This window comes from Macaca fascicularis, chromosome 18 (genome assembly GCF_037993035.2).
Source record: "Macaca fascicularis isolate 582-1 chromosome 18, T2T-MFA8v1.1".
NCBI lineage: Eukaryota > Metazoa > Chordata > Mammalia > Primates > Cercopithecidae > Macaca > Macaca fascicularis.
This window is the reverse complement of record NC_088392.1, coordinates 79,130,783-79,156,798: the sequence shown is the minus strand read 5'-3', so window position 1 is coordinate 79,156,798 and position 26,016 is coordinate 79,130,783. Positions and strand designations below refer to the sequence as shown.

Sequence of the window (26,016 nt, the reverse complement as noted above, 5' to 3'; positions counted from 1 at the left end):
AATGAGAAAAGGAGGGTGCTTTCCTTTCCCAGATAAAACCTTTGCAGATGTTGTGTTGGGGGATGATACTGACCTCTAGTGAAACCAGTCTAGGTCAGTGCTGTAGCTGGAAATTTAAAATCCCACTCAATTGATTGGAATCAGTGTTAAGGGTAAATTAAGCTAATAACAACTCTCTTTTAATACAGGGAAAAGAAACAGAAAATTCTGGACATCCGGAAAAATGTTAAAGATGCTATCGTGGTAAGGACTTTTTTAAATGATTGTTTACTAGAAAGGTCAAGTGCGCTTCATTCTAAAACTGTAGACAGAAATTACATATTGTAGATTATCATACATGGAGCCTCAATGTTTATCCATATTTTTTTCTTATTCCATTTTAGACAATAGTTTCAGCAATGAGTACTATAATACCTCCAGTTCCGCTGGCCAACCCTGAAAACCAGTTTCGATCAGACTACATCAAGAGCATAGCCCCTATCACTGACTTTGAATATTCCCAGGTAAGAAGTGCTTCCTGAAATAGTCTAACTAGTGAAAGATGGAACCATTTTTAATAAGGTTTCTTGTTGAGAATCAATATTGATACTAATTCATTATTAACTTTCTTTGAAACCCAACTCTCTAAATGCCTAAGAGAAATACTTATTCTGTACCAAAATATTTATGTTTGTTAAAAATATTAACTACAGCCAGGGGCAGTGGCTCACACCTGTAATCCTAGCACTTTGGGAGGTCAAGGTGGGCGGATTGCCTGAGGTCAGGAGTTCAAGACCAGTCTGGCCAACATGGTAAAACCCCATCTCTACAAAAAATACAAGAAAATTAGCTGGGCTTGGTGGTGTGCACCTATAATCCCAGCTACTCAGGGGGCTGAGGCAGGGGAATTGCTTGATCCAGGGAGGTGGAGGTTGCAGTGAGCCCAGATCATGCCACTGCACTTCAGCCTGAACGACAGAGCGAGATTCCCATCTAAAAAAAAAAAAAAATTAACTACAATGGCATTGCAAGACATGCTTTTATGAGTGTACGGGGAAGGCTGATAATCAGGAAGGCAGCATACCTTTAAGAAATGTTGATGGTGCTTTTTTTCCTGTCTGTATTCTTAAACTAACAAGCAGTTTCCCAGATAACAACAGTAGAAATTACATGAGTAGAGAAAAATACTTATGGTGGGTAATTGTCTCCCTGGGAATTACAGAAACAGCAGAATTCAGTTTACTCTTAAGATGCACAGCCTTCAGATCAATTAAGAGAAGAATGCATTGTTTAAAAGATGATAGCATGGATCACTTCTGAATATTTATCATATTAAAATGCAGTTTGGTTCACATCTGCATTATTTAGGGCTGCTTTTCCTAATCACTTGGATGGCAGTATTGCTTATGCAAAAGAGTGACATCAATATTAGTTTTCTCTCATTTTCAGAATATACATTTCTTTAAAATATTTGGTCATTTCATAAAGCATGTTTCAAAGGAAAAGTATTTGTTAAGCTTCTCAGAAAGTCATTTTTGTTACAGTGCACCAGAAGAGTGTGTATGTGTGTGTGTGTGTGTGTGTGTGTCTGTATTCATCAATACCAGTATTTCAGAGTTTGTATTGCGTGGCATGGTGGTTTGGAGACATACTTCCTTCTCAGAATCCTCTCTTTGAAGGGAAGCATGTGGAGAAACTGATGTGTAAAACAGAGAGGCCCTGCCCTGCCTGCAAGGCCCGTGTCCCCCAGCTCACCCCACCCCTTCTCTCCAGAGCACCATTGTCCTGTGGGCTCTGTGTTGGGATGGCTAATAAGAATGACTTTTTTTGTTTGTTTGTTTGTTTGTTTGAGACGGAGTCTTGCTCTGTTGCCCAGGCTGGAGTGCAGTGGCGCGATCTCGGCTCACTGCAAGCTCCACCTCCCGGGTTCACGCCATGCTCCTGCCTCAGCCTCCTGAGTACCTGGGACTACGGGCGCCGCCACCACGCCCAGCTAGTTTTTTTGGTATTTTTAGTAGAGACAGGGTTTCACCGCGTTAGGGATGGTCTTGATCTCCTGACCTCGTGATCTGCCCGTCTCGGCCTCCCAAAGTGCTGGGATTACAGGCATGAGCCACCACGCCCGGCCAAAAATGACTTTTTTAAAAAGCTTTTATTTTCATCCTTTAATATGACTTTTGCTTCTGATAAGCATACCAACGTAGAGCCGGTGATATCTGTGGAATTTCTAAAATGGAGGAGTGAGCAGTGGCACGCTGGCTGGAAGAAGGGGCCAGGCATCTGGCCCCATGTTTTTAATTGGATGGCTTGGAGAGGGCAAGGAGTTGACATGGCAGGGGAAAGGGTAGGCAGAAGATGCTCCAGCCACACCAGGATCCTCACTAACTGGAGGTGCAGGTGTCCTCCCGGTTCTCACTGATACTGTGTACACTGGCAAAATCACCCAGAACTACATGGTCCTGGTTGAAATCGGGAGTGGTGTTTCCTTTCAGCTTCAGATTTAGACATTTATAGAAAAGCATCTGAGTTCTCAGATTTATCCTATCTTGTTTGCCTAAAAGTAATCATAAAACATCGTATATATTTAGGGGGAAATGCTATTCTTAACATCTAGTGAGAAATTAAAATTAAGATTTATTAGTCAGTCTCATGTCTTCTTTCTCCTGTTCATGACAGTCTCACGGTTGATGAGGCATCCCATATTCAACCCCAAATCCAGAAACAATTGGTAACTCCCACCTGTATTATCTAAGGAATCCAAAGCAGCTAGGTTGTGGAAGTGTTTTTGTAGCTAAATCATGAACATTTTTAATTAAAAACTTGAGAAACCATTTGCTTTGAATGCATATATTTTCATATAGATAAATTAAGGTTACTTAAAAGTTATTATCAGAAAGCATAATTAATTGTCATTATAATAAAGGAGAATTTAGCACCAGCAGATGCAAATGTAATTACAATGCTCTTTCAGAGGTAATATTTTGTGGGAGTTAGTTTTACTGGTGTTTTTTAAGCCTAACATTCTGTTGTCTTAAATGTCTACGCACATGTCAGATGAGAGTATATTTTATGTATATATTTATGTATATTTGTATATTTTTAATATAGCCCAGGCTTATATAAATAAGGAAATTAATGTTAAATATGCAACATTCCTTCTGAAAATGCCATTTTTAATTTTAATATGCACAGAATTTTCGTGACATTTATTTCATAGTGCTTGGAAATATTTTTATTACTTATTAAATTGTGTAGTTCTTGGTTTCATATTTTGATGATCCTCATTCAGAATGATATCAGGACAAATCTGACTTATATGCTCCATTGGAAAATTGACTTTTATTTACAAGAATGTATGTTTTTTATAACGTACAAGTAGATTTTACAAGTAGAGCTAAATCAAGTATTTTAATGGTAAACAAAACACTGTTTTACTCAATCCAGTACTTTTTTGAGATTGAATCCTTGAGAAAGCCTGTCAGTGTCACGGTTCAATTATTTGAGGGTCTTAAGTTAATTTTCCTGTAAAGATAAGATAACTTTTGAGCCAACTACATTATATTAAAGTTAAAAATTAATTTTAGGGTTCTTCAATTTAAGAAGGAAAATGAGAATAATAACTTGGAAACAAACATCTTGAGAATTTTCTCTGAGAGTACTGCAATGGGGTAAATACGGGTGGGTTGCTCTTTGGGTCTTTTGGTCTTTGTGGTGTCTTTCATTTGAATTTCAGTTGAATTCCATGAATCTGAAGTTGTAACGGAAAGCAGGCAAATGTGGTTAGCACCTATCAGCCAAGGGCTGCTGCGGGGAGGTCAGAGAGATTCGGAGGCTGGATCTTACCATCGGCCTTACAGGCCAGGTGTGTCCGGACGCACGAAGCTTTGGAGTGTTCTAAGCAATGGAGCCATGAGATCTCATGTGTTTCATCAACATCACTCTGGCTGTGGGTGGAAAATGGATTGTGGGGAGGCAGGAGTTGAAGGAGGGTAGCCACTTCGGAGACCATTGTAATAATACAGAGGAAAGGTAATGGGACAGCTTGCAGTGGGAGGGGGTCATGGGGGTGGAGGAAAGTGGTCTGAGTTGGGGTTTATTTTGGAAACAGAACCATTTAGACTTGTTGGCATGTGGATGTGAGTACTGAGGGGAAACAGACCAATCGAGAATGACTCTGAGCGTTTGCGTCTGAATTTCTGCATAGAAGGTAGAAACAGGTTGGGAGGAAGCAGGTATGAGGAGGTTTTGTTTTCCTAGTGAGTTGGAGGTGACTATTTCGACATCTCAGTGGAGACGCCAGGTGGACAGTTGGATGTGTGAGGCCCCAGGAAGAGCCACTGCAGAAGGAAGGGATGTCAGCGGTGGGCAGTGCTGTCCAGGGCAGTCAAGACAGACATTCAAGTAACATGACTTTGGCAGCTTCAAGGTCACCAGTGACCTTGATGAGGACCCGGGTGGCGGGTGTTGAGGAGAGAATGTGATGTGAGCGGGGGGAGGTGGCAGGGCCAGATGAGGCTCTCTGCAGGCTTTGCTGTGGAGGAAGCGTGAGGGGCCAGGCAGCAGCTGGGAAGGAGGAGCCGGGCAGCAGCTGGGAAGGAGGAGCCGGGCAGCAGCTGGGAAGGAGGAGCCGGGCAGCAGCTGGGAAGGAGGAGCCGGGCAGCAGCTGGGAAGGAGGAGCCGGGCAGCAGCTGGGAAGGAGGAGCCGGGCAGCAGCTGGGAAGGAGGAGCCAGGCAGCAGCTGGGAAGGTAGGTGAGGTCAAGAGAGGGTTTCTTTAAGATGAAAGATACGAAAGCCCGTCTGAATGAAAAGGGCTGGAATCGCTTGGTAAAGCAGGAGAAAATGACAATACAGAAGAAAGAGGCTGTGTATGGCAGGAGTCCAGTCCTCGAGAAGGTAAAAAGAATGGGATCCAGAACAAAAAAGGACCAGACCACCTCCCCACTTGTTGAACAGGAGGGAAGGCCGAGAACAGGTGTAGACGCAGGTATGTTTTCAGATTTGGTGGCAGAGGGTGAAGGAGGGCTTGATAGCAAAGACTTTTCAAGCAAATTGTGAAAGGAAATTGGTAGCTTACATGGGGATGATCGTCTAGTTTTGCAATTATCCATAAACTGGCCCATCTCCTTTTTGTGGTATTGTTCAGGTTGTGATGAACAATGGTAGACTGATAAAGTTCTTGTGACCTCGAACTCATGTGATACAGTTATTCCGTTATTCCCTTCACAAGCCAGAACTGTAAAGGGGTGTTTCATACCAGGTTGAAGCAAAAAACAAAAAAACTCCACTTATCTTCACAGCAAACCAGCAGGATATTTGCTGCAGAATAATGTGAAATCTTTGGAGGCAAGCCAGCATGATATGTTAAATTTTAATTTCAAATGAAATAATGCAAACGTGTTTTACAAAACATATATCACAATAGAAAAGAAAAGTACTGAGATTAGCTACAAATAACGAATTGACAATTGCCTGATTAGAGTTTTTCTCATGAATACACCCAAAACTTCAGGTTATCTTTGTTCAAGGCTTGACTCCCACCCATGAGCCCCTCACTAGTTGGCACCGTGTCTGAGCAGCCAAATTTTGCATAGCGGCCAGCAGATGCAATGATGCAAAATAAATAGTGTTAAGTGATTATGCTAAAACATAGATTGACTGATCATTTATGAAATAGGAAAAATAGGCCAAGCGTGATGACTCATGCCTGTAATCCCAGTACTTTGGGAGGCCAGCGCAGGCCAGTCACCTGAGGTCAGGAGTTTGAGACCAGCCTGGCCAACATAGTGAAACCCTATCTCTACTAAAAATAGAAAAATTAGCTGGGCATGGTGGCAGGCACCTGTAATCCCAGCCACTCAGGAGGCTGAGGCAGGAGAATAGCTTCAACCCAGGAGGCAGAGGTTGCAGTGAGCCGAAATCGTGGCATTGCATTCCAGCCTGGGCGACAGAGAGAGACTCCGTCTCAAAAAAAAAAAAAAAAAAGAAGGAGAGAAAAAAGAAGAAGAATGTTGTGGTTGCCTCCTCCTCCAAAAATCCTTTAGCAGCACACCAGCAAAATCACTGTTGAATTCGATTGAGTTATTCATTTGTTTGATTTTTATTCTTAAAATGTGGATACTTTATTAGCTCTTTTCAAATTGTATTTTGCTAGTTTTTTCTAAGGGGAAGAGGATAAATAAGGCTAAACAAGAAACGGAAAAGCAGTCTGATCTGTTGGTCAGTTCTCTGTCTAATTACCACCTGGTGTTTCCTAAATGATTACCCAGAGAGCAGAGGCCAGTGTTTTGCCTTCCTCCCAGGGCAGAGCTCCTCTGTCACTTTCCAACAGCAGCCCCAAGTCAGGAGGCACCCTATGTGGCTAGCGTCTGAGTGTTCGGTCAGTGTGCAGGCCAAGGAGGCCACAGTGGCCTGGGCCAAGGCCCCGGGGAGCCAGACAGCCTGGTGTGACTTTGAGCAAGTGGCCTACGCTCAGTGCCGCTTGTGGCCCTGCATAGGAGCCAAGTGCGGGGCCCAGCTCAGGGGTTGCCGTTGCAGAGCCTCGGCGGCTGCTGCCATGTACTGCTGCATCTGTTTGGGGGATGTGTGCAGAATCTCCAGAATGCGCATAACCCGGTTAGATTCTTCCGCGCAGTATCTGTGTTCCCTCTCCAAGCCTGTCTCTGTCTCCTGCTAGAGGGCTTTGTGCTGTGGGTTTTCGTGTGTGTGTCTTTTTTTTTAACCAATCAAGCCGAAGCCCACCATGTAATGAGGTCATGATGCGTCCCCCACGGCAGCCTCCACTCGGGTTCCCTGCACCCCCAGTGACCATTCCTGCCCAGAGCCTCATCAAACCCACCTCCCAGCGCCATCGGAAGATGACGGGGCTGGCTGTGTTCGCTCCCTGAGGACCAGGCCTCTTTCTCCACCGCCTCCTCTCCCCACAGCTCGCTCTTGGAGTGCATCTCCTGCTGGGTGTGCTGCAAACAATCTCCAGGTGCCTGCTAACTTAGGTTATCACAGAATTCTCTGAATCCACTTCAGTAAGGACCTGTGGGCACAAGAAGTCAGGGGACAGGCCGACTGGGATGTCACGCAGTGTTAAAGAACATGAGGTCCCCACACATACAGCAAAACAGCAACCGCCTAATTCTAAAGGGTATTGAAGTCAGTTGCCTCACAGCTATCCTGTTCTTTGCCTTTTGAGCTAGTGAGGTCTGGTGCATGTTTTATAGGAAAAAGGCAACATTTGAGCAGGTGTAAAAAGGGCACAGTAAACGCGCCTTCCACAGTACACTGAACCTCTTAAAGACTTGTGTATCTGGCGTGGAAGGAAAAAGTACCGTGTTTTCCTTCCAGTATTTTCCGATGTAATTAATAAATGGACATTTATTATAGGGGCTGACTTAAGGTCTCACTGCCCCTCTGCTGGGTCTGTCTTTTTTTTTTTTTTTTTTTTTTTTTTTTTTTGAGACGGAGTCTCGCTCTGTAGCCCAGGCTGGAGTGCAGTGGCCAGATCTCAGCTCACTGCAAGCTCCGCCTCCCGGGTTCACGCCATTCTCTGGCCTCAGCCTCCCGAGTAGCTGGGACTACAAGCGCTGCCACCTCGCCCGGCTATTTTTTGTATTTCTTAGTAGAGACGGGGTTTCACCGTGTTAGCCAGGATGGTCTTGATCTCCTGACCTCGTGATCCGCCCATCTCGGCCTCCCAAAGTGCTGGGATTACAGGCTTGAGCCACCGCGCCCGGCAGCTGGGTCTGTCTTGAATGAGAGTCACTGGGAAAAGGGTCTTTGGGCGCTGCCCCTGGGTGTTCATGGGACTGAGGCAGGGCCGGTAAGGAGCCCCTGCAGGGTGACGCAAGGGTGGACAGGGTGCAGACACCTCCAGGCCTGGGAGTCTGTGGACAGGATGGTGTCTCTATCTTGAAGAGAGGTCTTAAGAGGAGGTGTGGGGCCAGCCCAGCCTGTGTTCAAATTCTAGCCCTGCCAGGCCCTTTGTGTGTGACCTTGAGCACATGACCTCGTTGCTCTCTGCCTTTTCTCAATGGTACGGTAGAGATGACGGCAACACCTACTTCCTGTGGCTGATGTGAGGATTAAACACGTTAATATCTAAAACAGTGGCTGGGACATGGGCGGTACAGCTTGAAAATGAGCAATCCTGCTCTGCCGGAGGAAGTGGAGCAGAGCTAGCGCCATTCTTGGCCTCGCCTCAGGCGCCAGGCCTGGTTAGTGGCTCCACCTCAGTCCACCCAGCCCCCAGGTCCCGTGGTCTGACATGGCTTCCTGTCCACTCCCGTCTGGATCCACGGGGAGTCAGTGGCACCCCTTAGCTGTCACCACCTGCACCTCCGTCTCAAGCCAGCATTTATAGGCAGTCCCTTCTGTCCCATGCCAAGAGCTGACATCCCTAACGCTTCACAGCCCTCCTGGGGGAAGGTACCCCTAGTTATCCCCAAAGGAAGTGAGGCCCCTGACTGTTCAGGAATCCTCATCCCCGTGTCCTCTCAGAGCACAGGTTCTCAGGTGGGAGTTGCCAGGCTCCCTGGCAGGTTACCATGGACCTCACTTCCTGCCTGTTCTGTTACCAGCAGCCCCCGGAGCTCGGCTCTCCTTCTCTTTCTTTACGTTATTCTCAGTTGGATTTTCTTCACTGATGTTGGCTTTGCTCTTTCCCACCGTTTCGGCTTGCCTGTGTCCTGCCCTTGTGATCCTGTGGCTGGCCTAGCCTCGGGTTTTGTGAGGCTGCCTGGAAATCTGGATTTTGCAGATTTCTGTGGGATTTTTCGCCTCGCTGCCTAGGGCTCCAGTTTCTGCCCAGTTTTGTGGCAAGTTCCAGTAAGCTGCAGCCTCATTCTTTTGTGCTCACCGCAGTGCACCTTTGCTTCGTGCTGTCTCGTGGTAGAAAGGTGAAATGCACCCTGACTGCACCCCTCAAAGGGAGATCATGCTAAAATAAATACTTCACAAATAGTTAGGTGTCCTAAGGCATGTTCTCTGGTTTTTAAAAAAGTCCTAGGAAAGACCTTTTTATAAAATGCACAACAGTCTTTCTTGTTCTAATTTGCACACCTGGTTGCTGGAAGTGGTAGACGCCTGCGTCTTAGGCTCAGGGCTGCCATATTGATTCTATAGGGCCTAACAAGTCCCACTTGGCAGAGGAAAACAGTGATGTGGGTTGAAAATAGATGGCGCGTGAGGCCTCAGGGACCATTTGGCCTGACAGCCCCCGCTGAGGACAGGGAGACCCGGGAGATAGAGAGGGAGAGGTGACATGGAAGTTGATTTCATTTCCCAGCTGTCCGTGGAGCTTTCCAGTAGTTGGCGAAGATGGAGCATGGTTTCCTGTCTTTCCCGTGAACGGTTCCCACAGCAGAGTAGTCCATGAGCAGCGGTTTTCAGTGGGGCCCCATGGAGGTCCCGAAGCTCTGCTGCCAGCACTGTGGAGGGGAGGTGGGTGACATGGAAGAGGACATGTGGACTGCCCTTGCTTCAGTAATTACTGAGCACACATATTCTCCATCTTATGGACACCAAGACGAATAAGGAACAGCACTTGTCTACCTCTGGCAGGGATATAGGCTTAAGAAATAAAAGTGTGTGATGCTACATTTAAGCAAGTTCTTGGGGGCACCTCGGGACACCCATGCAGCTGGCGTCACACTGAGCTGAATCTTCCTTGAATGGGAAGGGCTTAGAGGGCAGGTGGACATAGAGAGGACAGTGCTTCAGGGCGGGTGGCACCTTTGGAACCTGCAGACCAAAAGCCCAGTCAGGCCGCGGTAGGTTAGGGAGAGTCCTGCGTGCCTGGCCAAGGGGCCTGGGCTTCCTCCTCAAGGCTGGGGAGAACCCATGGTTTTCTTCGGGGGAGTGAAAAAAATGGAAGTGTTTTGTTTGGAAGGATCACTCCCGAATTCATCACGAGGCCAGGCTTCGTATCTGCTGTGGGGATTGTGCTCTGGGAATTCATCTGTCATTGGACAAAGGGCCGTTCCTGTGCCAGAAACCTGCTTCCAGGTCTCACATGGCTTGTGTCATGATATTAAGGAGGAGGGAAACCCCCACTGATAATGATTATTGTATTATTCTGCACATCTGAGATGCTAATAAAAGGAATTTTTATTATTATAGTAAAACGTTTCAGTTAGATACATTAACTGTATTAGAACTTCAGTAAAGATACTTTTCTTAAATTCCATTTTTTTCTCTGCAATATTATCATGAGAGGTACTCCTAATAAACGTTAGCTTTTTATTTTGAAATGATTTTAAACTACCTGAACAATACGAAAATAGTACCGAAGACTCCCATATGTCCTTCACCCAGACGCGTCGATAGCTAATGTGTGGCCACATTTGTGCTCTCACACTCTCTACACTAAGACACGTTTTTGTGAACCATTTAAGAGTTGGTTGTAGATATCATGCTCCCTTGCCTCTAAATACATCAGTGTGTATTTCCTTAAAACTAGGACATCCACTTCACTTCTGTAACCACAGCACAGGTATCAAAATTAGGAGATTTAACATTAATACATTACCTTACCTTTAGCATTAATACAATACCTTACCTTTCCATTAATACAATCTCCTAATATCAAAATTAGGAGATTTAACATAAATACAATACGCTCTGTCTCCCAGGCTGGAGTGCAGCGATACGATCTCAGCTCACTGCAGCCGAGTAGCTGGGACTACAGACACACACCACCATGCCTGGCTAATTTTTGTATTTTTAGTAGAGATGGGATTTCACCATGTTGGCCAGGCTAGTCTCAAACTCCCGGCCTCAAGCAATCCACCCACCTCCCAAAGTGCTAGGATTACAGGTGTGAGCCACCGCGTCCGTCCACCATTTTGTAATCAACAAAACTTACCCAGATTTTACCAAGAGTCTCAATAATAATATAATGAAATAGCAGTAACGATAATAATAAATAATGATATTGGTAACTCTGGTCAGTAGTCCAATCCAGGATCAACCATGACATTTAACTTCCATTTCTCTCTACACTAGAACAGTTGCTCAGCCGACCTTTTTTGTCATGACCTTGGCCTGACATTGACTTTGTAGAACACCCACACTCAGAGTTCCTTTGAGGTTTTGTGTTTGGCAGCAACAGCGGAGAAGTGATCGTGAATCCTTCCTTCTCAGTGCATCTGTGATGTTAACTCTGGTCACTAGTTAAGGTGAGGTCTGCTTCTATATAGACACCCTCCCCTTGGTAATTTATAAGTAAATTCTAGGAATGTTCTTTGAAACTGTACAAATATCCTGGTTTTTTTTTTTTTTTTCAGACAGAGTCTTGCTCTGTCGCCCAGGCTAGAGTGCAGTGGCACAAGCTCAGCTCACTGCAGCCTCCTCCCTTCGGGTTCCAGTGGTTCCCCTGCCTCAGCCTCCTGAGTAGCTGGAATTACAGTCACCCGCCACCACGCCCAGCTAATTTTTTTGTATTTTTAGTAGAGACAGATTTTCACTATGTTGGCCAGGCTGGTCTCAAACTCCCAACCTTAAGTAATCTGCCCACCTTGACCTCCCAAGGTGTTGGGATTACAGGCGTGAGCCACCATGCTTGCCCAAATATACTGTTCTTATCAAAACTCACACTCTAGTTTTCGCACACCAATAGACTTGAGCAATAAATATGTAAGGGAGAAAGCTGCTCAATCTTTTGACTTTCTAAATACTATGATTAAAATAAAATAGGGCCAGGCACGGTGGCTCATGCCTGTAATCCCAGCACTTTGGAAGGCCCAGGCGGGCCGATCGCTTGAGTCCAGGAGTTCGAGAGACAAGCCTAGGCAACATGATGAAACCGTGTCTCTGTAAAAAATACACCAGGTGTGGTGGCTCCCACCTGAAACAGCAGCTCCCTGAGCCTGGGAGGCAGAGGTCACAGTGAGCCAGGATCGAGCCACTGCACTCCAGCCTGGGCGGCAAACTAACACCCTGTCTCAAAACAAACAAACAAACAAAACAAAGAAAAGAAAATGTACGTAAGTTCTGTGTAGCTAGGTGGGGTAGACTGGAGTCAAAAGAAGCAGGCATGTCTATGAAAGCTGAATATAATAGGCTCTACATGCTGAAGACTTTCATTTTTGTTAATAAAATCAAATGATGGTGGTTTTACATCTGCTCTTCAAGTATCTATAAAATCAGTTGATATTCCTTATGGTTAATAGCACAGGCTGCCCTGTAAAAATACCTGATAAATAAAAAAAAAAAAAATGGAGATGGTGATGCTGCTTTCACATAATAAAAAATGCATAATTTCATGCTCTTGATAATAAAAGCACATGGAGGACCAGCCACCACAGCTACCCCTCAAACTCACCAGCACACCAAGAAATTGGGGCTTGAGCCACATGACCATTTTTATCTAAAGTGTTTTTTCTTATAGAAAATGAATTAAAAGTTCGCAAAGCAATTAAGGCAACTTTTTTTGGTTTTTAAAATTTGTGATGGATATGCAATAGTTGTACATGTTTATAGGGTACGTGTGATATTTTGATACAAGCGTACAGTAAGTTATCAAATGAGAGTAATTGGAATATCCATCACCTTTATCATTCCTTTGTGTTAAGAATATTCTAATTCCGGTCCTCTTGGTATTTTGAAATGTACAATACGTTACTAAGTTACAGTTGCCCCATGGTGCTACTGAATGCTGTATCTTATTCCTTCTGTGCGTCTGTACTTTTGTATCCGTCAATCATTTTCTCTTCACCCACCTCCCCACTATTCTTCCCAGCCCCTGGTAAGCATCATTCTATTCTCTGCCTCCATGAGGTCCACTGTTTAGCTCCCACATAGGAGTGAGAACCTGTGATACTTGTCTTTCTGTGCCTGGCTTATTTCCCCTAGCACTATGTTCGTTCTATCCGTGTTGCTGCAAATGACAGGATTTCATTTTTTTTTCACGGCTGAATAATATTCCATAGTGTATTTGTGTACCCCTTTTTATATTATTATTTCTTGGATAGGATGTCATTGAAACTTCAAATCCTTTGAAAATGTGAGGCTGAACAAAAGAGATTTTTGTTTCCAAAGTCTGCCTCCAGTTTGAATGTATTGGAAGTTTGTTGCTTGGTGTACCCAAAGGAGAAGCTCATCTCTGAGGACACTTGCTCTTTTCAGATGAATGTGGCATTAAACATACCTTAAGTATTAGAGCATTTTGTTCTTATCGTTGCTAGTTTTATGTAACTGAGAGAAAATATTTTGAACATCTCAGCACTCTCAGGAATCAGTAGAAGGAGCAGAGTGAGGAGGCTATTCTTATGCCAAATTAAGACTTAAATGAGTCAACACGTGTGGTTTGTGAGAAAAGCACACTAGGTTTTAAGAGGCAGAATAATGAAGTTGTTCTTGAGAAGGTTCCTTTGAAACACTGGGTTTTTTATCTTTCAGTTTCGCATGAGAATGTCATCCGTGAAGGTGTGGGGGTTTTTTCACCTTTAAAATAATCCCATACTTTTTTTATCCTGTCGTCTTCATGGCATAAATGGAATTAAATCAACTGTATGCATAACATTCTCACTACACAAAGCAATTCCATTTTTAATTTGTGTTTGTATTTGTTTGGATAGGAAATATTTGTGGATGGCATAAAATCCAAAAGATATAAAGGAGCAGGGAGGGAAGAGGCTGCTCCTGCCCAGCCCCCCGGGGCCCCCAGAGATAGCCGGTGTGGTTCAACAAAATGGTTGGCCTTAAACTGACTTCGAGTCCCTAAAGGGCGATCTTCTCAACATACTTTTGTCTTGTAGTGAAGAGAATCTGTTATAAAATGTTACCGTAGTTGATCTTGTTCGTATGGGGCAAATAGCTAACCTGAATCGCCAAGTAAATGTTTTCCAAGTGAAATTTAGCAATAGAGTAAATTAGATGGAAACTGCTTGGGTGCTGAGACCAAATGCCTGAGTACTTAATTGTGAAAATATAGAACGATTTTATCAGACAACCATGAAATACTGGTGTTTTAAAGCATAGAAGCTGCAGACTTCCTCACTGAGGGAGATCATAAATTAAACAGTTAAGCCTGGCAGGATGTTTGGAGGGCATTTGACGTAGGTTCAGCGTGGCTAATAACCTGGGATAGCATTTGGTACTTCTTCGGGACGTTTCTCTAACTTTTCAGGTCCTTGCTACATGTCATCTTTCTCACACGAGTTTCCTGTTCAATCTGTACCCAACCTGTATTCTTCCTTTTGGCTTTAAGACATTCTGTCCCTCCCATACCCATTTGTATTTTACAGACCCAGTTTGATATTTCTGCCCAGGAAGAAATCCCTGACTTCCATCCCATATGCCATGCTTGCACACTTGCACTCTGTGCCCCCTTATGCTTGCACACTTGCTCTCCGTGTGCCTTTACCTTTGCGTGCTTACTCTCTGTGCACCCTTAGCTTGTACACCTGTTCTCTTGCCCTCTTACGCTTGCACACGTGCACTCTAGGCACCCTCATGCTTGCACATTTGCTCTCTGTGCCTTTACACTTGTATGCTTACTCTGTGTGCACCCTTATGCTTACAGACCTGCTCTGTGCACATTTACACTTGCACACTTGCCTCTCTGAGCACCCTTATGCTTGCACACTTGCCGCTGTGCACCCTTATGCTTGCACAGTTGCTCTCTGTGCACCTTATGCTTGCTCTCAGTGCTTGCGTGCCTGTGCTGTATGCATCCTTTCACTCGCATGCTTGTACTCTGTGAGCCCTTGTGCTTGCACACTTGTGCTCTCCATGCCCTTGGCCTTGCACACTTGCTCTCTGTGCACCTTTAACTCGCACACTTACATTCTGTGTGCTCCTGCACTTGCACACTTGCTCTCTGTGTTCCCTTCGTTTGCACAGTTGCATGCTGTGCATCCTTGCGCTCGCACGCTTGCTGTCTCTGCACCCTTACACTTCCACGCTTGCTCTCTGTGCACCCTTACTTTTGCACGCTCCTTCCCACCAGGTCTTGCCCTTACCATCTTCAAAACCCTGCCTTGCCTGCTTTTTTTTCCTTCCTCTACCTGAAACACTAAGATTTTTACGAACACAGTTTGCATGCTGTATAGATGTCCTTATTGAAATATTGATTTGCCAAAGCTTAGTCTTGAGCACTTAGTAAGTTCTTAGTAAGAGCAAAATAACTAAAGAAACAAGTTATTTGCCCCCTTTTAAGTCCCTCCAATTAGCAAGGCTAGACTTATTTAGAAAACACATTTATGTGTCATATTTGAAATTTTTTATGCCTGCCCTTTGATTCTTGAAGCTCACAGTATGATGAGTCATGTAGAGTTTTTCCACTAAACGTGCCTTTACTGGGGATAGGAACTTGACACGGCATTTGGCATATGGTGATGCTAAGTAAACGTACATAAAGCCACATATTTATCAAACCGTACTCAGGACCATGAGTTACGCAAAGAAAGTATTAGTTATGACCTCTGGCCTCAAAAGCCTTACCACTTAGTGAAGGAAAGGATGTCTGTAATATATAATGTATAGGCCAGCACGGTGGCTCACATCTGTAATTCCAGCACTTTGGGAGGCTGAGGCGGGAGGATCACCTGAGGTCAGGAGTTCGAGACCAGCCTGACCAACATGGAGAAACCTCGTCTCTACTAAAAATTAGCTGGACGTGGTGGTGCATGCCTGTAATCCCAGCTACTCAGGCAGCTGAGGCAGGAGAATCGCTTGAACCCAGGAGGCGGAGGTTGATGTGAGCTGAGATCACGCCACTGCACTCCAGCCTGGGCAACAACAATGAAACTCCGTCTGAAAAAAAACTACATATATAATGTGTAATATAAAATTAACAAAGAATAATGCATCATGTAGTTTAATGCTAACTCATGTGGTATAGACTAGACATTCTGTAGCCATTCAGAAAAGAAGATTACTAAGGACTATTGTGCTCAGACAGAAGTCTTCATTGTCGCACTTCATACACTAGGGCTTCCTGGGAAGGTAAAATTGTCATCGGCAGAGCCTGGTCAGGAAACGATATCCCCATCACAAAATCAAGGCCATTCCTAGCGTAGCGGCTTCAGCTTCTCAGGTCTGGGGGACAGTAAGCTTTGGCTAGAGCTCAAGAATGAGCCCTTGGTCTACAAACTTGTTCCACGATCTTCAGAAAAATGGAGAGCATCATCTTTTAGCTTAAAGTGAATCCACAGTTGTGGCAGTTAGTTTGTTACACAAGCACGTAATTACTTAGTGTTTAAAGAAACGTTGGTAAAGAATGTGTTCAGACAAATTGAAGTCTATATTTTTTTATTTCATGAAGCACATAAGTTTATGGCAAAAAGATAAACAAATGTTGGTTGCTTCATTCATTTCCATTTCTATTTTCTCATCCCAAGTGGAGGTAAAATGATTCTTACCACAATCTTGCTTGTCCTACCTATATCTACACACGTCTAAAATATACCCACACACATGCACACACAGGCACAGGCAGAGGCCGAATCATGCACAAAATATCTAAATGATGAACATTTTTTAAAAAATATTACCAAATATTGATGGGATATGGCAATGTTATTTTTGAAAAATATATAACACGACTTTAATATTTTTATAGTTTTCAGAATTAGAACCATAGGAAAGGAAAATGTTTTAATTAGATAATTCAACTTTTTATGTGTCTGTAGTGGTGTACTATAAAAGCAAATTATAAAGCATTATTAAATATTTATAATAATTTTTAATACGATCTACATTATGAATTCAACTAAAATAAAGTGTGAGTTGTACATTTTTTAATTGAGTTGTTTCAATAGCTGGAAGCATCCTGAAGCATTATATTAATTTTTGAACTATTTGAATTCAAACCGACTATGATTTGAAAATAAATTAATAATTTAAAAACAAAAATAAAAATATTACCAAATATTAAACTTAGCTCAATGATTATTCTTCAGAAACATCTGAAAGGAATGATATTTTCATAGCAAAACCTTTTAGAGTCATCTCTGAAAAAAGGAAAACATATTTTCTCTTAATTTTCCTCCCTACTGCCACCACCCACGTGAGAATCATTGACCACCCATTATTCTTGATTGTTTCTAGAGCTGTCTATGCAGCCTCAGCCAAACGAGTAATTTTTAACCAGAGTGTTTGTAGAAAAATGACAGTTGTTATTTGAGTTTTCATTTTTATTAAAAGTAATGTTAAAGATTTTATGGAATTATTATCAGGTTGCATTTTTTTTAATCCACAGGAGCGTACCATTACCCTAAAGAATACCTTTTGAATTATTGGGAGGTTCCTATCTCCACTTTCTCAAGCTTAATCTCCTTAAATAATCTAAATTTTAGATATTATGTAAGTATTCTAATACTTTACATATTGAATGATGATATATCATTTTAAGGTATTTAGTTTTAAATTTAAGCTTTTTAAAAATAGTTCTTAAGGTGTTATATGTTTACTTTTTTGTTAGATCACATGGCATCAGCTGACATCTTTAATTGCTTGAAAGAATTAAGCCAATAAATATTATCATGGCTGGGCATAGAGGCTCACGCCTGTAATCCCAGCACTCCGAGAGGCCAAGGCGGGTGAATCACCTGAGGTCGGGAGTTTGAGACCAGCCCGGCCAACATGATCAAACCCTGTCTCTACTTAAAAAAATACAAAAAATTAGCCAGGCGTGGTGGCGGGCGTCTGTCATCCCAGCTACTCGGGAGGCTGAGGCAGGAGAATCGCTTGAACCTGGGAGACAGAGGTTGCAGTGAGCCGAAATCGTGCCACTGCTCTCCAGCCCAGGCAACAAGAGCAAAACTCCATTAAAAAAAAAAAAAAAAAGATTATCATTAGTGTTTCTTATTTCTTTGGTTAAAATGTTATAATGAGTAGTATGTTATATCATCATGTGAATTTTCATAACTTATAGGAAGTAAATGTATTTCAAATTAACCATTATCAGTTTTATCTGAATAGGCATTTCATTTTTTTCTAAATGATGACCTGATATGTGTCAGGAACTACGTTTAGCATTGGGAATACTAAGCTGAATTGTGTACACCCACGGGAGTTCTCGCAGGGCTCACAGAGTTTAAACCCTAGGACACACCGTCATGTTGACAAAGGGAAGGTGGACACAGCCCTTTGGGAGAAACAGTGGTGCTGTCCCAGGGAAGGTGAGGGGTGGCCTGGCCTTTGAAGAATGAGTGAGTTCAGCAGGTAGACCGGGGACAGTGGGAAGTACAGTGCGGCCAGCACAGCGCTGTGTGCACATTTGTTTGTTTGTTTGTTTTGAGATGGAGTTGCACTCTGTCACCCAGGCGGGAGTACAGTGGTGCGATCTCAGCTCACTGCAACCTCCACCTTCTGGGTTCAAGTGATTTTCCTGCCTCAACCTCCCCAGTAGCTGGAATTACAGGTGTGTGACACCACGCCTGGCTAATTTTTTTTTTTTTTTTTTTTTTTTTAGTAGTAAAGATTAGGTTTTGCCATGTTGGCCAGTCTGGTCTCGAAATCCTGACCTCAGGTGATCTACCCACCTCAGCCTCCCAAAGTGCTGGGATTATAGGTGCCCCGCCCATGTGTGCAAATTAGGACACCACAGAGGTGCCCCTTCTCAGAAGTCCCCCACATCATACATACAAATCATTTCAAGAGCATCTAGCCCTACAGGAAGATCATGGAGAGACATTCTTAGACATTTTTATTACACTTGCTCCAGTGTAAAATTTTATGGTATGAATACAGTATGAATATCATAGCAGAAATAAATAAAAACACCAGGATAGATAATAAAAAAAGAGTTATAAGAAATTCAGGAAATGTATGTGCTTCAATAAAAAGAATGCTTTAACTTGTCCTAGTTGATTTTATTGAAGGTAAATTTGAAATTCCATACTTAGTATTTAAGTCAAATTACCACTCATGCTTCTCTTGTGGTTCTCTTTACTGAAAAATTCAGGAGACTACATCTTTGCACGTTTCTCACGTCAATTCCATGCCCATCAGTTTGCCCCCAGTATTATCCTGTTCCAGGAGATCATAGGGCCAAGTAGAGTTGATGTCTCCATTGTGTTTTGATAAAGCCTCCCCATCTGTGCTCTTATGGTGGCTTTGCCTCGAATCTTAGCATTTCAGCTGGAAGCGCACTTAGGTGTGTCTGATCCAAGACTTCCTCTACAGATGAGCAGGGCGTTAGCGCAGCGCTCTGCGAGACTTGTCCAGGATCGTCCGGATGTGCTGACCTGGAGGCAAAGCCAGGACTAGAACCGAGTCTCCCAGTTCCTCGTCCAGTTCTCTTCTTGTCGCTTCCATTCATGCAGGACGTGGCTCTGCATTTATACAGTGGAGTTTCATTATCTATTAGGTTGAACTATTAAAAATGGCCAATATTTGGCCAATTTTGAGCTGTGATATGGCAGTTTCTTTTTTTTTTGAGACGGAAACTCACTGTGTCGCCCAGGCTGGAGTGCAGTGGCCGGATCTCGGCTCACTGCAAGCTCCGCCTCCCGGGTTCACACCATTCTCCTGCCTCAGCCTCCCGAGTAGCTGGGACTACAGGTGCCCACCACCACGCCTGGCTAATTTTTTTGTATTTCTAGTAGAGATGGGGTTTCACTGTGTTAGCCAGGATGGTCTCGATCTCCTGACCTCGTGATCTGCCTACCTCGGCCTCCCAAAGTGCTGGGATTACAGGCGTGAGCCACCGCACCTGGCCTATGGTATGGCGGTTTCATACGGTTCAACCTGATAGATTACATGTCACCTGTCAGTCTCTCATTGCGGTCCCTTACATCCCTGTCCTGGGAGGACAGCCTTGCCATCGAGTGGTAGGTATCCTCCCTGAGGACAGAGGCACCATCACAGTGGGCCCAGCCCTGCCCTTCTATGCTCAGGTCTGCACCTGCCTTTGTGCTTCACTCTCAGCAGTGACATCTGCTGCATCCCTCACTTCCCACCATCATCTCTACTGGGAGCCTTCCCTGACCTCTGAGATGAGAGGCAGCGAGTTCTCCCAAAGACACACAGCCCCCGGGTTGTCCAGCACCAAAGTGTCCCCTTACCAGGGCGTGCACACATCATGTCCACTCCCTACCCATAGTTACCCATTTTTTGTGGCTAAGCACATAACATGCTCACTTAACCTACAATCGCAACAACTAGAAGTTAGAGCAGTCTGTTTGAAAGGCTTTGTGTAAATCACTCTGAAAGATTCCTGCTATCTGTTGGAGCAGGAGATAAACGGGATGACACTACATAACCAGTCTCTGAAATGGTCCCCACGGTAGGCTTGGTATTGTTTCTTAAGGCTCTTTTTTGAAAAGAGAGGAAACAAAATAGTACCAAAAATCTCATAATAGGCCAGATGCAGTGGCTCATCCCTTTAATCCCAGCACTTGGGGAGTCCAAGATTGGAGGAATGCTTGAGTGCAGGAGTTCAAGACCAGCCTGGGCAAAATTGTGAGACCCCATCTCTACAAAAGATGTTGTATAAAAATAAAAAAAAAATAGCCGGGCATGGTGTTGCACACCTGTGGTCCCAGCTTCTTGGGAAGCCAAGGCAGGAGGATCACCTGAGCCCAGGCAGTCAAGACTGTAATGACCTCTGATTGCAGCACTGTGCTCCAGCCTGATGACAGGAAGACCTTGTCTCAAAAGAGAAATCTCACAATAGTTTTAGGCATATGATTATATAAAAACAATCGCATCCGAGTAATTGTGGTGACAAAGTTCCTTAACATCGTGGTTAAGAGTGCAGACTTTATCCCAGCACTTTGGGAGGCCGAGACGGGCGGATCACGAGGTCAGGAGATCGAGACCATCCTGGCTAACACGGTGAAACCCCGTCTCTACTAAAAACTACAAAAAACTAGCCGGCGCCTGTAGTCCCAGCTACTCGGGAGGCTGAGGCAGGAGAATGGCGTGAACCCGGGAGGCGGAGCTTGCAGTGAGCTGAGATCCGGCCACTGCACTCCAGCCCGGGCAACAGAGCGAGACTCCGTCTCGAAAAAAAAAAAAAAAAAAAAAGAGTGCAGACTTTGCAGTTGGTCTCACCGCTGCCTCTCCTGTCTATATAACCTTGGTTGAGTTAATTAGCATCTCTGTATTCAGTTTCCTCATCTGTAAAATGGGGATAATAACAAGAATGCCTAGCACGTGAAGCTTTTTGGGGAAATTAAATACAATAATACATCTGAAGTGCCGGGCCCTGTGCCTGGCACGCCTTAAACATATAGTCAATGTGAGATGTCATCCTGGTCACCGTTAACCATGTGTAACGTTACGTGTGTGTGCTGCCGTGTCAGGCGATGCCGAGTGCTGAAGCCACGCACGGGACCCAGTTTGACTCAGCACTTCTTGGTGTGGCCGAGGAACAAGCCTGGCTCTGAATTAAGAACCAGGCTGTGGTGTGTGCAGGGAACTTTCTCTGCCTTCTGGCACTTTTCAAGGCTTGGCATTGCATGGGGAGAGTCAATAAATACTGCATTCTGCAGAAAATATTGTGGTCTGAAATAGTGTAGACTAAAATATAAAGAAAAACCAAATTGGGATTTTAAAATGCGTGAGAGCCCATCCTAAAGAGCTACCGACGCCTTGGTTTTCCTTTTCTGGTGAAATTGATAAATTGGCTTGAAAATTGGCTTGCCGGGCGCGGTGGCTCAAGCCTGTAATCCCAGCACTTTGGGAGGCCGAGACGGGCGGATCACGAGGTCAGGAGATCGAGACCATCCTGGGTAACACAGTGAAACCCCGTCTCTACTAAAAATACAGAAACTTAACCGGGCGAGGTGGCAGGCGCCTGTAGTCCCAGCTACTCGGGAGGCTGAGGCAGGAGAATGGCATGAACCCGGGAGGCGGAGCTTGCAGTGAGCTGAGATCCGGCCACTGCACTCCAGCCTGGGTGACAGAGCGAGACTCCGTCTCAAAAAAAAAAAAAAAGAAAATTGGCTTGATACCAATGAAAACGGCGACCACTGCTTGAACAGCGCTTCATGCCAGGAACTGCCCTAAGCTGTATATCCGCAGCAGTCTTACCAGTGGGGAATGGTGGCCTCATTTCTTATGTGAGAAAACAGAAGCCCAGAGAAAATAATTGACTTGTCCTGAATCATAGAGCTGCATAGAGGATGGTTCAGAATTTGAGCCCAGGCAGCCTGACCCCAGAGCCTGTCCCGCTGTGTACTGCGAGGTGACCTTTCTGGGTTTAAGAATCACAGGTCCAGGTTATATGCTGAATCAGCCTTGTTGCAGCTACAAGCTTGGTCTGGTCACTTCAACATCCCTCATTTTGATTTTTGTTTGCAGAGTTTAGGTCAATAGACATCGTGGGTATATTTCTATGTCTTATGGAGGAAATAATCAGTCCGTGAGTGCCTCTAGCTCACTACATGAGCCGTCTATCTGGAGATGGGCAGGGCTTACACAGCCCAGGCCATCCTTCAGTTCTACACCTGATGGACAGCAGCTCTTCCTGCATCAGAGGCTGAGTGGCCATTGCTCGGCTCAGCCCAGTGTGAGGCAGAGTCCTCCTGAATCTCCCCTTGACTAATGGCTTCTTTCTAAGTCCTGATTCACCGAAGACAGCCTTTCTGTCTTGAAGGAATTACTCTGTGGCATTTCCCAGTCTTAGCAAGGGGTCCTGGGTGGCCCTGATGAAAGCACTGTGTTCTGGAGAACTGAGAACCAACTGTGAACCCTCGCTTTGTTTGAAGGCCAGATGGCGGTCAGGAGGGTTTTGCTCCAGGCTTGTCCATATGCACGCATTGGGAGGAAATTTTGGTGGTTTTTTTTTTTTTTTTTTTTGACTTTTTTTTTTTTTTTTTTTTTTTTCCTTTTTGTGGAGAACGGGGTCTCGCTATATTACCCAGGCAGGTCTCGAACTCCTGGGCTCAAGCTATCCTCCCGCCTCTGCCTCCCTGAGAGCTGGGATTACAGGCGTGAGCCACCGCGCCCGGCCTTTTTTTTTTTTTTGAGACGGAGTCTCGCTCTGTTGCCCAGGCTGGAGTGCAGTGGCGCGATCTCGGCTCACTGCAAGCTCTGCCTCCCAGGTTCACGCCATTCTCCTGCCTCAGCCTCCCAAGTAGCTGGAACCACAGGCACCCGCCAACATGCCCGGCTAATTTTTTTGTATTTTTAGTAGAGACGGGGTTTCACCGTGGTCTCGATCTCCTGACCTGGTGATCCACCCGCCTCGGCCTCCCAAAGTGCTGGGATTGCAGGCGTGAGCCACTGCGCCTGGGAAGAAATATTTTTAAACCATTGGTTTAGGTAACCATTGAATACTTAGCTTTGCAGTACTTACTCCTCTGAGGTTTTACGCGGATGATCTCACTTAATCCAGACACATGCACGCCTCCGTGTAGGAGCCACCATGGTGGTCCCCTGACAGGGTAAATACGTGGCCCGTGTCACACAGCATGTGCAGCAGGGCTGGGACTTGCTGCCAGAGCCTACACTCTGAGCCACAATGTCTAGGCCCTACCTCACCCAAAAAGATTCCTCTAAGTCTGTGTCAGATTAGAAATGAAGAGGGGACAAAGAGAAGTACCATGGACAGCAAGAAAAGAGGAAGACGCACATCAGAACTCAAAAAGCAAGTCCCTCAAGAGGCATTCTGTGTGGGGGCAAATTCCCAGGGGTTCCCTGTGTCTACAACACAAATACAGTGACTAACACAAGATCCTGGGTCCTCAAGGAGAGAGAAGAGGTGAAATTCCAGTGTTTTCATGTCGTAAGAAGGCAGAGATGTATGGAATGCTTCAGGAAGATTTTCATTCAAGAGTTTATGTGGGGGCCGGGTGCGGTGGCTCACGCCTCTAATCCCAGCACTTTGGGAGGCTGAGGCGGGCGGCTCACGAGGTCAGGAGATCGAGACCATCCTGGCCAATACAGTGAAACCCCGTCTCTACTAAAAAAAAAAAAAATACAAAAAATTAGCCAGGCATGGTGGCGGGCGCCTCTAGTCCCAGTTACTTAGGAGACTGAGACAGGAGAATGGCGTGAACCCAGGAGGCAGAGCTTGCAGTGAGCCAAGATCGCGCCACTGCACTCCAGCCTGGGCGACAGAGCGAGACTCTGTCTCAAAAAAAAAAAAAAGAAAAATAGAGGGTTCACACTTGTAAGAGCATCTCACTCTGTGGTGTGTAGAATAAGAAATAACTTCCATAATAAGAATTTATGCTAGGTGAAGTGGCTTATGCCTGTAATCCCAGCATTTTGGGAAGCTGAGGTGAGAGGATTGTTTAAGCCCAACAGTTCAAGACCATCCCAGGCAACATAGCAAGACCCCATATCTACAAAAACATTTAAAAATTAACCAGGCATGTTAGTGTACACCTGGGGTCCCAGCTACCTGGGAGGCTGAGGTGGGAGGATTGCTTGAGCCTAGGAGTTTGAGGCTGCAGTGAGCTGTGATTGCACCATTGCACTCCAGCCTGGGCAACAGAACCAGATCCTGTCTCAAAAAAAAAAAAAAAGAATTTACAACTTGCAAATGCAACAGTCTTCTCTTCATCCTTGGACTTTGTCAAAAACTTTAAAATTGTGTTTTTGGAAACGTACTTCCCTTCACGACTAAGACTTGTTACTGGATTGTGTGCTGTGGGTCACTTTACAACTGTTGAGTTTCTCTACCCTTCAAGCTGATAGTCATTTGTGCTTTCCAAGAGGTCATCCCAAGAATGGAACCAAAAAAATCAATACATCATAAAAGCATGAAGGTTGTAGTATCAATGTAAAAGCCATGTGAAGTTTCGTCAACATTAGAATCAGAAGGACAGATACATTTCTTTCCACTTTTCTATCCCTGGGTCCTCTTTAAAAACATATTCATACATATGATGTGTATGAATAAATGCAGAGACTGTTAGTGTGATTCTATAGATGGTGGGAGAGAGATGGGAGATGGGCTTTGACCAAGTTTTCAGCACATTATTGGTAGAACCAAGACTGGAAGCTACATCTCTTTCTTCCAGGACCAGTATCATTACTACTCAGGTATCACACAACACTGAATTTGGTGAGAATTTCTCACTTCTAAGGGATATAAAGAACCGTAGGAAAAAATCACATTCAGCTCCCTGCGTTACTCTAGCTGACCTGCTTTAGGAACTCTGCCTGTGCTGAACCTGCACTCTCTTTGAAGGCCTCCTAACAGGTATTTAGATGACTGGTTAAGCTTTAGAGTGCTGTGTGTCCAGAATGCACCAAGTACATGCCACTTGACATGAGAATGTAATTCATGGCATGTAAACAGAGATACATTGATCCTCTAAGCAATATCTTCATTTGAGCGGGACAGTTGGCATGTTGATGAAAAGAGGCTTCAAATCTTAACAGTTACAAGATAACTTTTCCTTTTGCCTGTAATGTAATTAGCACTCTTGAAGTATTTTGCTGGATCCCTTTCTTCATGCTCTTCTTAGCAAGTTGTTTAGTCAAAATCAAGTAGATAAACTAGATGGGCGTATATATATGTTAAAGTTGTTTGGGATTTCCACCTACGCGGAAGAGCAGACCCTCGCCTAGCACTTACTACATCCTAAGAGCTGGAGACATATGAGCTCCTGGGATCTTCGTGACACCCCCATCAGGAGGAGACTGTCAGCGTCCCTGCCTTACTGATGAGAAAAAGGTAGTGCAGAGGTGAAGATCACCCAACTAGCCGGTGATGGGTTGAGGTTTGGAGCCCTGGGTTGGTTCCAGAGTCTATGGCCTTCACCCCTCACTGGGCTGCCCCTGGGTACAGAATCAGCACCTTCCCACCAGCTTGTATTGTGCCTGAGATTCCATGGCATCACTCGCTCTCCCCTGCAAGTTACCATGTCGCCTCCAGACATGTGCTGTTTGAAGAGGGACTCTCATACTTACCCATTACATATATATGGTGAACAGTGACTGTTGAGGCAGGGAGGGAGAACTCTTGTTCAATTTCCTGCCTTAAGAGTTGAAAAGTTTTGGCCGGGCGCGTTGGCTCAAGCCTGTAATCCCAGCACTTTGGGAGGCCGAGACGGGTGGATCACGAGGTCAGGAGATCGAGACCATCCTGGCTAACACGGTGAAACCCCATCTCTACTAAAAAATACAAAAACTAGCCAGGC

General features: G+C 44.7%; 1 protein-coding gene across 4 annotated transcripts in view; it reads left to right on the top strand.

Moving 5' to 3' along the window:
- The window catches only part of GNAL (G protein subunit alpha L), a 202,595-nt gene that overhangs the window by 69,898 nt on the left and 106,681 nt on the right, over positions 1 to 26,016 (top strand). For all 4 annotated transcript variants that reach the window (XM_045377973.3, XM_065534250.2, XM_065534249.2 and 1 more), the window contains 2 exons: positions 189 to 243; positions 384 to 503. In XM_045377973.3, coding sequence (XP_045233908.2) covers positions 189 to 243; positions 384 to 503 — 175 coding nt within the window. The remainder of the gene's footprint in view (positions 1 to 188; positions 244 to 383; positions 504 to 26,016) is intronic.